Consider the following 15,365-nt stretch of genomic DNA (forward strand, 5'->3'; position numbering starts at 1 on the left):
GCACCTATTTCTCTGCTAACTTGTTGGGGGAAATGGTCACCTTTCTGGGCTTTGGTTTCTTCATCTTTAAAGTGGAAACAGGAGCTTCCCTCTCTAGGCTGCTGAGAGCTCTAGGTTTAGACAGATGGGAAGTTCGAAGGAGATGCGTGACCCAGAAAGGGTGCCCGTGGGGCAGTTTCTCCTCCTCTTCCCCTCTCCTGGCAGCTGCCTCCTCTGTTCCTCCTCGGGCTCCTGGAGGTGACGCTGCCCCCACCTCTCTGAGCTGCGTGGGGAGGGCAGTCTCCTCACCTAGGCCCCGGCCCAGTGCTTCAGAGCCAGGCCGCCAGATTAACCAGAGGAACCCCTTCGATATCCTCGTGAGAACTCCTCTCGTTTCCCATGTGCCCGTTTACAAGGTCTCTTCGCATGCGTCACCCACTGGAGCCTCACACCACTGCGTGGAGGGCGTGCGGGAGTTACTGCGCACCCATCCACGTGACAGGGGGCGGATATCTCTTGAGCCTGCATGAAGAAGGGCCAGGAAAGTTCAAGGTGGGCTGGATGGGCTGGGACGGAGGATGGAGCCCAGCCGTTGGCAGCATTTGGTGGAGCCTGGTGTTGTGAGCAAAACCTCCGGGGGTGCCAATCGGCTTGGGCTCTGTTATCAACACCAGTGCTTAGTAGCTGGGAGACAAGACCCTCGGTGCCCCCTGCATCTAGGAAAGGGACCCTCGGTGTCGTTAGGAGGACTCAGCGATGTGTGCAGAGTGGGGCCGCAACACAACGTTCTGATTCAGCTCGCTGATGTCCTGGCTCAAACGATTAACTAGTAGTTTCCGCAGCCTCTGCCACCCTTCCCGTTCCGTCCACAGCCCAACCTGTCTGCTGCCGCCCTTGACAAAAACCGGCTCCAACTTCTGGAGTCCGCCAGCAAGGCAGCCACCCCTCAGGGTCACAGCTGCCCTCAGGGGCAGAAAAGGGTACAATACTTCATCTCAGTCCTGGCCCCTGTGGCTCAGTTGGTTGGAGCACCGTCCCATTGTGGGAAAGGTCGTGGGTTTGATCCCTGGTTGGAGCTTAGGAGGAGGCAACTGATCGATGTGTTTCCCTCTCTTTCCCACCCCTCACCCCGCAATGAAAAAATATCCCTGAGTGAGGATAATAAAAGTAATTACTTCAATAAGCCAAAGTCACCCAGCAGGACAGAGGCAGAGCTGGCGTTTGAGGTCGGCCGGCCGGCAGTAATGCGGCCCCACCGCTCAGACCCCAGCCCGCTGTCCAGGTGTCCAGGAAGGAGCTGACTTCCCTTCGCTGCCACCTGCCACCTGCTTGTCCTGGAGGCCACTGTGGCTCCCTGGAGACTCGCTGGGGTCCATGTTTGCTCCCACTGGGAAGTTCTTCAGATCACCCACTACTCTCAGAATGTCAGAGATTAAACTTGGCCCTGGCTGGTGTGGCTCAGTTGGTTGGAGTACTGTCCCACGGCCAAAGGGTTGTGGGTTTGCTTCTGGGCCGGGGCACACACCTAGGTTGTGGGTTTGATCCCAGATCCAGGCACATGCATTTCCTGGGCAGGTCCAGGTACGTTGTGATCCCCAGGGGCACGTACGGGAGGCAACCAATGGATGCTGCTTTCTCACATCAGTTTCTCTCTCTTCCTTTCTCTCTCTCTCCAAAAGGGCAGTGGAAAAAAATGTCCTCTGGTGAAGATGAAAAACAAATAAACAAAAAAAAAAAATCCCTGAAACTTGAACCCAGTCATATGCTGTTTCTCTCCTGTAGGAGGCAGGTGCTCCCACATCTGGTTGGGAGAAGTGAGCCCAGTGCATCCTTCCCTGTGCCCCCCCCCCGCCAATGCCCTGACCCTGTCGCTGAGGGAAGAATTCTCCTTCTTCCACCTGTGCCCTTGTCTGGCTAAGGGACCCTGGTGGTTCTAGTGTGAGGGGTGCCCTGCACAGGAGTCTGCAATGGGCTAGGGAAGAGAAAGCAAGGTGGGCTGAGGGGCAGGGGGATAATCTCGCCGGTTATGGTTACGGGGCATGTGTGCAGTGGGTTGCTGGGAGACCCCCAGGGGAGGAACCACCGCAAGCGTGGCGTCCTCATTATCCGAGTGTGTGCTTGTCTTGGGTCCTGTGCTAGGGGCTCCGGGGCATGAGCTCATTCCCTGGAGGAGGGCCTCACTGTCCATGTCCTCAGTGTACAGATCAGGGTAATGAGGCAGGGAGGACAAGTCAAACCACACGGCTTGTAAGAGGAGGGGGGCCGAGGGAGTTTTCTCACTAGCACCAGCTTACTGGTTGCATAGGAAGTGGTTCAGCTAGACGGGCCCTCAGACCTGCACCTCAGATCTCTGTGGCTACAAATGCTCCCCAAGTGACTTCAGGGGGAAATCTGGGGCTGAGAAGCCTGGGCCGAAGGATCCGTTAAGGCCCCTCCAGTCAGGGCCTCTGCAGAGCCAAGTAAACCGGTCCACTCCTGGGCTTCTCTGACCTCATTACCCTTCCCCACCCTTCATTCCTCATCCCACAGCTGCCTTTACAGATACCATCCAGCATCCTTCTCCCCGCAGAGAGATGTGGTCCAGCTTCCAAGGCCAAGTGGAGTGGCAGCTAGCTGCTCGCTGTAGACCCTGGACCTCCCAGGTGGCAGGGAGCAAGACAGGGCTCACCCACTGTGCAGATGAACACACTGAGGCCAAAGGCGAATCTAGAATTCTCATCCAGGCCCTGGCCAGGTAGCTCGGTTGGTTAGAGCATCATCCCGAAATGCTAAGGTTGTGGGTTTGATCTCCTGTCAGGGCACATGTAAGAATCAACCAATGAATGCATAAGTAAGTGCAACAACAAATTGATGTTTCTCTCTCCCTCTCTTCCCCTCTGAAATTAATGAATAAAAAAAATTTTAAAAAGAATTCTCATCTGAACACCAATTTAGAGATGCAAGGGAAAGTCACGGAAGAAGCTGTTACAGTGTTGGAAAGTGGATGTCTAGAGTCGGAAGTGAGAGAGGACAAGAGTACCACTTCGTGTTCCAATTTGACTGAAATTTATTTGCATGTTACACTTCGGTAAAATAGTAACAAATTACAACGCGACAACAAGGAAAGTGGCCTGCCCAGTGACACTGGAAAAGCTCAGGCTGATGCTGGCATAGGACTTGACTCTACCCAGTACCTCTGTTGCCAACCCCCCCCCCCCCCCCAGCTCCTGGCCAGGGCACTGGCCTGTTTCTGACTCCCCTCCCCCACCCCCACCAGACAGACCGGAGGGCCGGGCAGGGCGGGGCTCCCAGGCACCAGTCAGCTGCTCGTGATGAGGGCAGATGCCTCAGGAATTGGGGCAACAATGTCTCACTGCGGGGTGACTCAGGCAGGAAGGGGGTGAAGTACATGGGAGGGAGAGGCTGTTTCTATGACCCAGCTCCAACCTTAGTCTTCAGAGCTGCCAGATTGAACAAGTAAAAATACAAGATGTCCAGTTAAATTTGAACTTGAGATACACGATGAATATATTTTAAATGTTTTATTTATTTTTAGAGAGAGGGGAAAGGAGGGAGAAAGAGAGGGAGAGAAACATCCATGTGTGGTTGCCTCTCACATGCCCTCAACTGGGGAGCAGGCCCCAAACCCAGGCATGTGCCCTGACTGGGAATCAAACCGACAACCCTTTGGTTCACAGACCAGCACTCAATCCACTGAGCCACACCAGCCACAGCATAGTGAATCATTTTTAAGTGTAAGTATGTCTCGAATATTACATGAGATATTCTTATACTAAAGAAAATAGCTTCTAATCTGAAATTCAAACTTAACTGGTCATCTTATGTTTTATCTGACAACTCAAGATCTCAGGGGGAAAGGGCGCCCCCCACCCCCACGCAGGCAGCTGACTCTTCTGCGGGGGCAGAACAATGGTTCTGAATGAAGAAAACCCTGAAGGGGGATTGGAACAAACAGGGAGAGGCTGAGAGAAGCAGAAGGAGGAAGAGAGACGCCCACCTCTGAAAGCAACTCTGGGGCTGCCCGGGAAGAACCTCCTAGACAAAAGGACACCTCCAGGGGCGTCACCACAGGCTCCTGAGTGGGACCTCCTGTCACATGCGGCCCCTCAATCCACCTCAGGGCTGGCAGCTGACGTCCAGTCCAGCTGGGGTTGCAGCAGGAATTGAAATGGCCCAGAACATATCGCAAGTTCTTAAGCAAGCGGGGCTGGGGGCCGGGCGGCAGGTATGTGAAATGCAGAAGTCACAAAGGAAAAAGACGGCTAGAAAAAGAAAAGGACTGATTGCTAGATTTCAGATGACACAACAGTAACACCACTTCTGACGACAAAAGTTACCATACACAGAGATAAAAGGCAAACAACACCTGCAACAAATGTGATACCCAGAAGGTATAAAGAGTTCCCACCCTTCAACAAGAGAAAGACAAACTCGGGAGAAAGATGAACAAAGAATAATAAGTTTTATCTGTCAACTTGGCAGGTGTTTTGGGATGAGGTTAACATTCAAATCAATGAATTTTAGCTAAAGCATATTGACCACCATAATGTGGGTGGGCCCTTTCCCATTGGCGGGGGGCCTGGAGAGCGGAAAACGGCCAGGCCTCCAAGCCAGGGGAAATCCCTCGGGCCTTTGGGCTTCATCTGCACTGTCTGCTCTCCCGAGCCCCCAGCCCGCCCGCCGGTTCTCACTGCAGGTTTGGGACCTGCTGGCTTCCATATCACGTGAGCCAATTCATTTTCGTAAGTCTCTTTTCTATGTACACAGCGATTGGTCCTGTTTCCCTGGAGAACCCTGCCTAATACAGACACGAACAGGCAGTTTATAAGAGAAATAGACAAGCAGAGTAAGCTGCGCACAAATACTCAGCTTGCCTAGAGATCAAGGAGATGCAGATAAAATAACCACAAACTGTCTTCTGTCATAAGACTGGCAAAAAAAATTAAACTGCTGGCATATCCAACGTCGGTGAGTGTACGGGAAATACAATCCCCCAAATACCATGACTGGGAGTGTGAAGTAGAAAAATGTTAAGGTGTTTTGGCATTGACATTTCAAGTGTGCAGCAATGTTACATTCAGGGATTTAACCCCCAGGTGTGCATTCAGGTACAGGTTCACAAATATTCGTTGCATAATTATTTGTCACTTTAAGAAAATACTTCATTTATTTATTTTTAGAAAGAGGGGGAGTGAGAGAGAGAGGGAGAGAAACATCAATTTGTTTGTCTCTCCCACGTCCCCACCTGGGGACCTGTCCCACAACCCAGGCTCGCGTGCCCTGACCAGGAACCAAAATGATGACCTTTCTTTCGGTCCTCAGGCAGGCCACTCAATCCACTGAGCCACACCAGCCAGGGCTAATTATTTGTAACTTTAAAAAGTTGGAAGCACATAAAAGCTCATTACGGGAGACTGGTTAAGTAAACGATGTAATATTTATAGTGTGAAATGCTTGGCAACTGTCAGAAGGAAACTAGTAAGTAACTGGGAAAACACCCCATGTTCATGTTAAGCTGGCAAAACACCCTAAATTCACCTACAGGTTCAGTGCACTACCTATCAAAATCTCAGCTGTCTTCTTGGCAGAAACTGATCCTAAAGTTCACATGGAAATTCGAGGGACTCAGAATAACCAAAAAAATATTGGAAAAGAAGTTGGAGAGCTCCCACGTCTCCCAATTTCAAAACTTGCTACAAAGTATGGGAGTCAAGACAGTGTGGTGCTGACTTTCAGGATAGACAGACAGGTTAGTGGGACAGAACTGAGAGTCCAGAAATAAACCCTCACAACTACAGTCGACTGATTTTGTCAAAACCGAACATCACAAAGCCTGGCCGAGGGGAGCTAGGGGGGCTCAGAGAAGAGGGCAAGTGGGGATGGACTTTTTGATGTCAAATCTGACTCTGAAAGCTTGCTTCTTTTCTGCTTCCCTGATCACAGAAGGAATCTCCCTCTTTAAAAGCAAAAAGCAGAGGGGAAGAGATTCCTGAGTTGGAGGGTGTAAGAACACCGAGGGGTTTCTTGAGGAACAGGGGGTTTCTGCAGTCCTTGGGGTGGGGGGATATGCACCTTCTCCACAGAAGTGGAGGGTCACTGCAGGCATTTCGACAAGCTGTTTAGTAAATGTATTTCATATTTCTCTGCTAGAGTCATCAGAGTGGTTACCTGTGATTCCAATTTTTTTTTTTAATATTTTATTTATTTATTTTTTGAGAGAGGGGAAGGGAAGGAGAAAGAGTGGGAGAGAAACATCAATGTATGGTTGCCTCTCATGTGTCCCCTGCTGGGAACTGGCCTGCAACCCAGGCATGTGCTCTGACTGGGAATCGAACCGCGATACTCTGGTTCGCAGGCCCGCGCTCAATCCACTGAGCTACGCCAGCCAGGGCCCAATTTTTCTTCTTTAAAAAATATTTTCTTTATTTATCTTTAGAGAGGAAGGGAAGGAGAGAGGGAGAGAAATATCAGTGTATGGCTGTCTCTCGTGCATACCCTGCTGGGAACTGGCCTGCAACCCAGGGACGTGCCCTGACTGGGAATCGAACCATGATCCTTGGTTTGCAGGCCAGCAATCAATCCACTGAGCTACACCTGCCAGGGCTGAGTCCAATTTTTCTGAATACTCAGGTTCATACCTTGACTACTAATTACTATCCTGTGAGTTCTGCCCACAGGGGCCATCATGTCATCCAGGACCGTTTGTCCCTAAAGTCAATATCCCCAGGGCGCTGGACTTCCAAGTTCTCCAAACTGCTCTTTGCAATTTTCACTAGGGACCACTTTTAATCCTTGCTAAACTCAAAGCGACTGCTTCTAGAAATTTCAACACACACACACACACATCCCCTGATCCTTCTATAATGTACTGATGTTGGGAAATTAGATGACAAAATTGACCTAAAACATGTGAAACAAGAGAAGAGAGGCTCTGTGTGAGGAGACCTTCGAGCTCTTTGGCGGAGGAAGTTTATGCTCCTTTAGAGAGGATTTCTCAGACTCAGTGCTACTGACGTTGGGAGCAAAACAATCTGTTAGGGAGGCCTGTCCTGTGCTGTGTAGGATGTTTAGAAGATTGCTGGTCTCTGCCCACTAGATGCCAATATACTTCCCCTGAGTTGTGACAGCCCAGAATGTCTCCACACACGGCCAAATGTCCCTGGTGGGCAAAAGACTCTGTTAAGAATTTTGTGACAGTCATCCCTTGGTATCCATGGGTGAACTGGCCCCAGAACCCCCCACCGACACCAAAATCCATGGATGCTCAAGTCCCTTATATAAAACGAGGTAGCATTTGCACATAACCTATGCACATTCTCCTGTATACGTTAAATATCTCAGATTACTCATGCAAATACTTGTTACACTGTGTTGTTTAGGGAATACTAAGAAAAAAAAGTCTGTACGTGTTCAGCATGGATACTGCCGTGTGCAGCATGGATATTACCATTATAGGCCTGACTATATAGGACATGTTGGCAAAAAAGTAACATTTTAAAAAATATTTTTGATCTACAGTTGGTTGAACCCGGAACTATGGAACCTACAGATAGAGGGCCAACTTGTTTCAAGTACTCCAGACTTCTTTTTTTCTTCTGTTCAGGGCAGTTGTGACTAGTAAGCTCACTTACTGATTTGACTGACACTTTATTAAAGCTGCGTACGTGCGAGCACGCGCGTGGTTGATCAGTGGAAGCCTAACTTATACCCCCTTGCCTCAGGATACACGGGAAGGTAAATCTACTGCACGGATGCCGCCAGAGCGCGTAAAGGTCCCAGTTCTCAGCAGGAGAACTGTCTGCACCCTCACTAGCCCCAGGCTGAGCATCACTGCCATGCAATTAATTCCTCCACCCTGCCACTCCTTCCCTACCCCGACTTGGATTTCCCCGACCCCAGCCTCACGCTCAGCTCAAGCTCTTTGCTTAGCTCTCCATCCCTTCCTCCGAGGCCCGGCATCAGGCTTTCTCCCGGCCTCTCTTCTCTCCTGGTGCGCCTCCCATCACCCGCTCTGCCTGGGCCAGGCCCTTTGGCGCTGGGCAGTCTGGGTCCTACTGTTGGCTGATCTGTTCTGTGTACATTTTTCTCTCCTCACCAGCCATGTAAATTTCTGGAAGGCAGCACCGTCTGAAACTACAAAGTCACTTCCACTTTGCACCCATCCCCTGCCTGGCCTTGTACCAGGCACCCAGCAGCTCCTCAAACCCCGCTACACTGAACTTGGCATCCAATCCTTGCCCAGGGCTGCCCTTTCCACCTGGTTCCCTACGCTCTTTCCAACACCGCCTATCCCGCCACTTCTCCAAACGGCGTTCAAATCCTCCCAGACTCAACCCAAAAGGTGCCCCCAAGGTGGAATTAAATCTCTCCTTCCCTCCTAGAGCTAAACTACTACCTTTTTCCTACACACATCCACGCACTTGGCACACAACCTTGTACCTTAAGTTAGGATCTCTGAGGGCTATTTATCCTTGGCCTCACGACTCTCCTTCAACGCCAGAGTTTAATCTGAGTTTGCTGAATAGAATAGAAACAGGATGCACAAGTGTCCCAGATCCAAAAGCGGACATCCTGCAAACGCTCTTGAACGCACCCTCTGAGGAGCCGCTCCTTTGGCCATCGGCATCTCCGGGCAGGCGCGGCCCCACCTCCAGCAAAGTATCAGGCGCTCTCACAAAGCAAAGTGCAAGCCAGGGCATCCGTCACATGATTCTCCAATCACATGATCCCTAGAAAATGGGGGTGGGAGGGAGAGAGGCTGGGAGGGAGGAAAGTGAATTGAGTAGAAAAGCTTCACAATATTCCAGGCTGGCCCCGCCTCTACGTCGACGAGTAGCCAACGGGAGCGCGACAGCCTGAACGTCTGGCCAATGGAAGCTGAGGTGGGTGGGCCATTGCGCTGCGAGGCCCCTGGTCAGTGAGCGGTAGAGCAGCGGCCACCTAGCGAGCGCGGAGCAGGACGCAGGTAAGGGGATCGGTCGTATGGACCTTTTGCTTGCTCCTTCCCAAGGCTCCGGCCGCGGGTGCGTGGGAGCTTGAGGTTCCTATGGAGCTGCATTCAGAACGCTAGAGAAGACTCGCTTAGAGAACCTTCTTGGGCGTTTGCGATGCACTGGAGGGAGTTTTATGAAGGGTGGGAATAAACTGAATGGCAGTGACCCCCTCTCCCTTTACCTTCTAGTATTCCCCGGAAGCTGCAGTCCCTTCCCCCAAAGCAGGGACCATCTGTCTTTGAGCCTGCTCCACACCCTCTTCTGGTGGTGGTAGTGGTGGTTGTAGGGGTGCTGGTTGTAGTAGGGTAGGTAGGTAGTGCCCGCGGCGGCTGGGAGCGGGAGAGACTCCCTCCCTGATCCTGGAGCTCGGAGGGCGGCAAGTGGGACTTGAGACCCTCGCCTTCTCAAAGGACTTGGAAGTGGTTGCGCCTGGCTCTCCCTTACTTCCTCTCTTCAGGGGTGGGACAAGCCAACTTCCGCCTCTCCCAGCCACTTTTTTTCCTGCTCCCTCCTCTAGCTGTTGGGTTGGTTCACCTTTTGGGAATTTCTTGCTTCTGACATTCAGAGTTTGAAGGTGCCACCTAGTGGCAGATGACAGAGCTGGGGGCTTGAAGAGGCTCCTGTCTTTCCCTCTCTGTTATGGCAGTGCGAATGGCGCGGGGTAGAGTGAAAGAGGCCGCCACTCAAAACCCTCCTAAGAGAAACTGGGTCCCAACCTTTTCCACCCCTGGTCCTGACTGCGTGTGCTTGCGTGTATATTCAGTATATGCATACACTATACTTCCTAATCTCAGGGTACCCAGAAAGGAAAATAAACATAAATAAATCACTGGGGTGCTGAATGCTCTGAGCTACATACAGTCAGGCACCCCTTCTGGCCTAAGCCAAGAAGCCCGTGGGGCCAGCTGTAGATGCTTTGTGTGGGAGCTGTGAGTGTGGAGAAATGAGAGGGGTGGAGGGCCAGGACCAGACTTCTCGCCCTTACCGGGCCTCCTGGGAGTGGTCTTTGCACTGTGGAGGGAGCACCGAGACAGGGCGCAGCTTCTGAGGCCTCCACGATCAGTGGTGGCAGTTCTAGGACTAGGAACCAAGTGCAGTTCTGCTGTCCATGTGTCGCCCTGCCTGGTCCCCCTTCTCAGCTTGGACCCTGGGCCTCTAGGTGCTTGGGGTGTGTGGTCCGCTCCCAGTACTGTCCACTTTGCCCCATGCGAAATGAGCCAGTCTGCTCTGCTCTGGAGCCATCAAAGCTTGTCATCTTGATGACTTGACGGATGAGTGTGTCACTTAACCTCTCTGAGCCTCAGTGTGCTCCTTTGAAAGTAAAGGTAATAATTACTACTTTGGATGGTGGTTGCAAAGAAGGAAAATGACCTAGAGTGTTTAAAGTGTCTGTCAATAGGCTCAGCGAACGTTACTGTTTTTGTCCCCCCAGGCAGTGTAACATCTCCTGGGCCGGCCCTGTTGAACTAGTGGGGCTGGCCGAGCTTGGAGGAAAGTTGTTTGGGATGTGAAACTGCACCCTTACCTCGCCCCTGACCAAGACGGGTTCCTTCTGCTGACTCCAGAGCAGCAGCTGAGCCGGCTCTTGTAGTTTCTCTTCACATGCGCTGAGTTTCGGCTCCCCTGCAGTGGGAGAGGCAGGGGAGCAGGGTGGTGTGTTTGGGGAGTCTGAAGGGTCCTGATGGTATTGGGGGCCCTTAGAACACGGCATCTCAAAGGCCTACCCTGCCTTTGTGTCCCTCTCCCTTGGTGGGGAGAGGACAGTCAGTGAGCAGATGGTGGCAGACTTCTGGGGAGAGCAGCCCCCACTCCGCTGACCACTTTACTTCCCTTTTCTCAACTTTCTCAACCTCGTGGTTTCCCATGTTGTCATGTGACGTCCCCTCTCCCACCGACAGGCCTTAGCAGGGTGCAGGTGTGAGCACGGTACGACGCAAGGAGGCCTGCGGAGGGGCTAGCTGGGGAAGTGAAACCCCAGCTTTTGTTCAGAAGCGACTCCATCCTCACACCCCAGCCGTCTTCTCTCACAGCTACTGATGCCTCCCCCACCTCCTAGAGGTGGCCCCTCCTCCCACAGATCAGACCCACAAAACCCACAAATCTTCCTGACTTTCACATGATCACATCTCTACACTCACCCACAGAGACTCTGGTGCTAGGCCATGTGTTGGGGACACAGATTCACACACACCCATGTCAGTGTTCATGCTCATGGGTGTACACATGCCAGTACATGTGTGACAGGCACAGGACACATAGGAAGCTGAACCATAGGCCCTGAATCTTGCTCCCTCCCTGGACAAGGAGTTGTGGGGGAGGCCCAGGTAGCCTGGAGGGAGACTGGCCCCCAAAGCGAGGGTGGCGTGGACTTACACGAGGCGCCAGATGCCTCTTGGTATTTTGCAGGTGGACCATGTGGGCCCTAGTGAGCTTAGCGGCCGCAGTGACAGGGCTGGTGGCCGGAATGCAGTGCCCAGATGGTCAGCTCTGCCCTGTGGCCTGCTGCTTGGACCCAGGAGGGGCCAGCTACAGCTGCTGCAATCCTGTTCCAGTGAGTGCCCTCGGCCCAGGCGAGCGCTGGTGGCTGGGGCTTCCCGAAAGGTCATTTGGGTGGGACAGAGGAAGGGGCTAGACTCTGGTCCTTTGGTTTATCCTCTCCTCTCTTCCCAGGACAAATGGCCGCCAGCACGGAGCAGACATCTGGGCGGACCCTGCCAGGTCGATGCCCATTGCTCTCCTGGCTACTCCTGCCTCCTCACTGTCTTGGGGACCTCCAGCTGCTGTCCTTTCCCAGAGGTGAGGGTAACATTAGCTCGATGGAGGGGCTCAGGTCTGTGTTTGCATGCTTCCTGCACTCTTCTACCCCCAGGTCAAAGAGCCTAGTCAACACAGGGGTCTCTGTGTCCCACAGGCCGTGTCCTGCGGGGATGGCCGCCACTGCTGCCCCCGGGGCTTCCACTGCAGTGCCGACGGGCAGTCCTGCTTCCGAAGATCAGGTGAAGTGGGGGTGGAGATGGGGGGCAGGCAGACGGGCAGCACGTAGAGCTGCAGCACCCAGGGGCCCAGCTGGCTGGGCGACTCTGATTCCTGCTCTTGTGCCCTCATTCCTGTGGGCAACTGGGCAACTGGAAAAAGAGCCAGTACTGGGGCTAGGAGGGGAGGGAGAGAACGCAAGACCCCAGGCTTGGGCCAGGCATTGCAGGGGTGGGGGGAGGCCCAGCCGAGCTGGTTTAATGCCCCTGCCCTGTGCCATGTTGCTGAGGCTTGTGGGAGAGGGGTGTAAGATGGCCTGGGAGAGCACTAAGCCCAGTGGCAGCCCCCCCACCCCCTGGAGCTGGGTCGGCAGGCCCTGGTGCCGGCAGCTCCTTGAGTGACGAGAGCAATGACCTTCGCCGACTGGGCTGATGGAGTTCTGGGTCATCCCATCCACAGATGCCAACCCCGTGGGTGCCGTCCAGTGCCCCGATAGCCACTTCGAGTGCCCCAACTCCGCCACGTGCTGCACTATGCCTGATGGCTCCTGGGGATGCTGCCCTATGCCCCAGGTACAGGTTTGGGGAGACAGGGAGCAGAGGGGCAGCAGGGGCTGGAAGGGGCAAAGACAGAATTAGAACCGTCTCTTCTCAGGCTTCTTGCTGCGAGGACAAGGTGCACTGCTGCCCCCACGGTACCTCCTGTGACCTGGCCCACGCCCGCTGCCTCACAGCCACGGGCACTCACCCCCTGGCAAAGAAGATCCCTGCACGAAGGACCAATGGAGCAGGTGAGGAGGTGGGAGAGAATCGGGTTGGAGGTGGGGAGTGAGGAGAGGCTGGCTCCTAGCTGGGGGAAGTTCTGCTGTACCCTGGCTGCCCCTCCCGCCTCTCTCCCCTTCCAGGGATCATGTGCCCAGACGGACGTTCCCAGTGTCCTGATGGTTCCACCTGCTGTGAGCTGCCTAGTGGGCAGTATGGCTGCTGCCCGATGCCTAATGTGAGTGAGGGGCTACAGCCATTGGGCCATGTGCCCACAGCCACCTAGCCTGGACATCTACCTTGCAGGGACTTCAGGGGAGTGAGGTTGGCTGACCGGTTGCTGGGAGCCTGGCTGCTCAGGACTTATGCCACCCCCTAGTGGGGGGTTGGGGTAGTGCCAGCTGTCAGCCTGGCTGCTCCTAGTGCTCAGTTGAGGTGGGAAGTCCCAGAGACCGGCCCCTGCCTCCACCCAGGCCATCTGCTGCTCCGACCACCTGCACTGCTGCCCCGAGGACACCGTGTGCGACCTGATCCAGAGTAAGTGCCTCTCCAAGGACAACGCTACAGACCTGCTCACCAAGCTGCCAGCACACACAGGTACCAGCAGAGGCTCTCCACCAGGCTCGTCCAGGAGCAGATGTGGGAGTGGGGGACTGATGGCTGCATGGAGGGGCCAGGGCACGAACAGCCCCCCTTTCTCCACATTGGACCTCGCCTTGTGATCCCTGCCGGGGGTGGTCCTCCATCTGCGACATCGGGTTCCAGCTGTGGAGTCGGCAGAGGGTAGGCACGAGAGGGTTCCACGTGCCACTGCCGACCTGCCCGCCTTGCCACTCACAGTGCAGGAGGTGAAATGTGACTCGGAGGTGAGCTGTCCAGATGACTACACCTGCTGTCGCCTCCAGTCAGGGGCCTGGGGCTGCTGCCCTTTCGTCCAGGTGCCCAGGAGTGGTGGGTGGGCTGGGCCGAGCAGAGGGTGGCAGCCAGCTAGGCCCTGTGCCTACTGTCCCTTCTCTGCCCACCCTAGGCTGTATGCTGTGAGGACCACGTGCACTGCTGCCCAGCCAAGTTTAAGTGTAACACAGAAAAGGGCACCTGTGAGGAGGAAGCCCGCCAGCTGCCCTGGATGGAGCAGGCCCCAGCCCGCCTCAGCCCGCTGCACCCCCGAGCCGCAGAGAGTGATGTGCCCTGTGACAACATCACCAGCTGCCCTTCCTCCTACACCTGCTGTCGGCTCTTGTCTGGAGAGTGGGGCTGCTGCCCCGCCCCAGAGGTGCATGGTTAGGAGGATCGGTTTGGGGGGACAGTGCCTCGGCCTGGGCAGGGGGCCAGGCTCCAGTTACCTGCTCTTCTGCTCTCTGCCTCACCCACGGTGGCACCCCAGCTCTCGGATCGGATCCTAGCTGGAGGAACTGAGCAGGAGGGGCGGAGTGGGGGTATCCCACGAAGTACAGCTTCCTAGACTGCTCTTTCTGCCCCCACCCCGCCCCAGGCTGTCTGCTGCTCGGACCACCAGCACTGCTGCCCCCAGGGCTACACCTGCGTGGCTGGGGGGCAGTGTCAGAGGGGGAACAAGGTGGTGGCTGGACTGGAGAAGATGCCTGCCCACCGCACTTCCTTGTCCCAACCCAGAGCCATGGGCTGTGACCAACACACCAGCTGCCCGGTGGGGCAGACCTGCTGCCTGAGCCTGAGGGGTGGCTGGGCCTGCTGCCAGCTGCCTCACGTGAGTACCCACCTGCCTGTCCCCGGAGAGGGGAGCTGAGTCCCGGGGGAGTGGGGGGACAAGAACATAATGCCACTCTGTCCCCACAGGCCGTGTGCTGTGAGGACCGCCAGCACTGCTGCCCAGCTGGGTACACCTGCAACGTGAAGGCCCGAACCTGTGAGAAGGAGGTGGATTCCGCCCACCGTGCTGCCCACCTGGCTCTCGGCCCTCCTGTGGGTGTGGGGAATGTGCAGTGTGGGGAGGGGCACTTCTGCCACGACAACCAGACCTGCTGCCGAGACAGCCGAGGAGGCTGGGCCTGCTGTCCCTTTCGACAGGTTAGTGTCACCCCCTGCCCTGGGGCTGGGTACAGGGCCGGGCCGGGCCGGGTCCTGCCGTGTCTAACTCTCACACCCTCTGACCGTTTAGGGTGTCTGCTGTGCAGACCAGCGCCACTGCTGTCCTGTTGGCTTCCGCTGTGGGGGCAAGGGCACCAAGTGTTTACGCAGGGAGACCCTGCGCTGGGACACTCCTTTGAGGGACCCAGTCCCCAGACCACTGCTGTGAGGAGATTGAGGACTGAAGACACTCTATAGCCCTCAGGGCCCTGCTCACAGGGTACCACCCACTGCTCAGGCCTCCCTCGCACCTCTCCCCCATCAAATTCTCCTGGACCGCCCCCACCATTCTGAGTCCTCCCATCATCCTGAGAGGCAGGGCCTGGATCTAAGGCCTTCCTTATAGATGGGGACAGTGGCAAAGCCACATTACAAGCTGCCATCCCCTCCCCTAACCTCTGTGACCCTGTGGCCAGGTGCTCTCCTATCCACAGGTGTGTATGCGTGTGTGTGTATGTGCTCCAATAAAGTTTGTACACTTTCCTAACAGTGTCTGATTTGGCCACCCTCCCTGACCTCCCCAGGAGCCCTGAGCAAGGGCCCCCAGCCAGCA

At 54.9% G+C, this 15,365-nt stretch overlaps 1 protein-coding gene across 1 annotated transcript; it reads left to right on the forward strand.

Annotated features, from left to right (window-relative positions):
- Positions 1–8,843: 8,843 nt before the first annotated feature.
- On the forward strand, positions 8,844–15,295 carry GRN (granulin precursor). The gene is made up of 13 exons (XM_037162167.2): positions 8,844–8,944; positions 11,379–11,523; positions 11,643–11,768; positions 11,884–11,968; positions 12,405–12,517; positions 12,600–12,735; positions 12,850–12,944; positions 13,180–13,303; positions 13,547–13,644; positions 13,734–13,979; positions 14,199–14,432; positions 14,522–14,752; positions 14,844–15,295. The coding sequence occupies exons 2-13, from the start codon at positions 11,386–11,388 to the stop codon at positions 14,979–14,981; spliced, it is 1,764 nt and encodes a 587-aa protein (XP_037018062.2). The 5' UTR covers positions 8,844–8,944; positions 11,379–11,385; the 3' UTR covers positions 14,982–15,295.
- Positions 15,296–15,365: the final 70 nt, after the last annotated feature.

The sequence above is a fragment of the Artibeus jamaicensis genome, unplaced genomic scaffold (assembly GCF_021234435.1).
Source record: "Artibeus jamaicensis isolate MK-2021 breed Jamaican fruit bat unplaced genomic scaffold, CSHL_Jam_final contig_2259, whole genome shotgun sequence".
Classification (NCBI taxonomy): Eukaryota; Metazoa; Chordata; class Mammalia; order Chiroptera; family Phyllostomidae; genus Artibeus; species Artibeus jamaicensis.

Bases quoted from the DNA above. Each gene is read 5' to 3' on its own strand.
- GRN (XM_037162167.2), top strand. From the start codon at position 11,386: ATGTGGGCCCTAGTGAGCTTAGCGGCCGCAGTGACAGGGCTGGTGGCC. The intron at 12,736-12,849 runs GTGAGGAGGTGG...CTCCCCTTCCAG, and splicing joins ACGAAGGACCAATGGAGCAG to GGATCATGTGCCCAGACGGA. The intron at 13,980-14,198 runs GTGCATGGTTAG...ACCCCGCCCCAG, and splicing joins GCTGCTGCCCCGCCCCAGAG to GCTGTCTGCTGCTCGGACCA.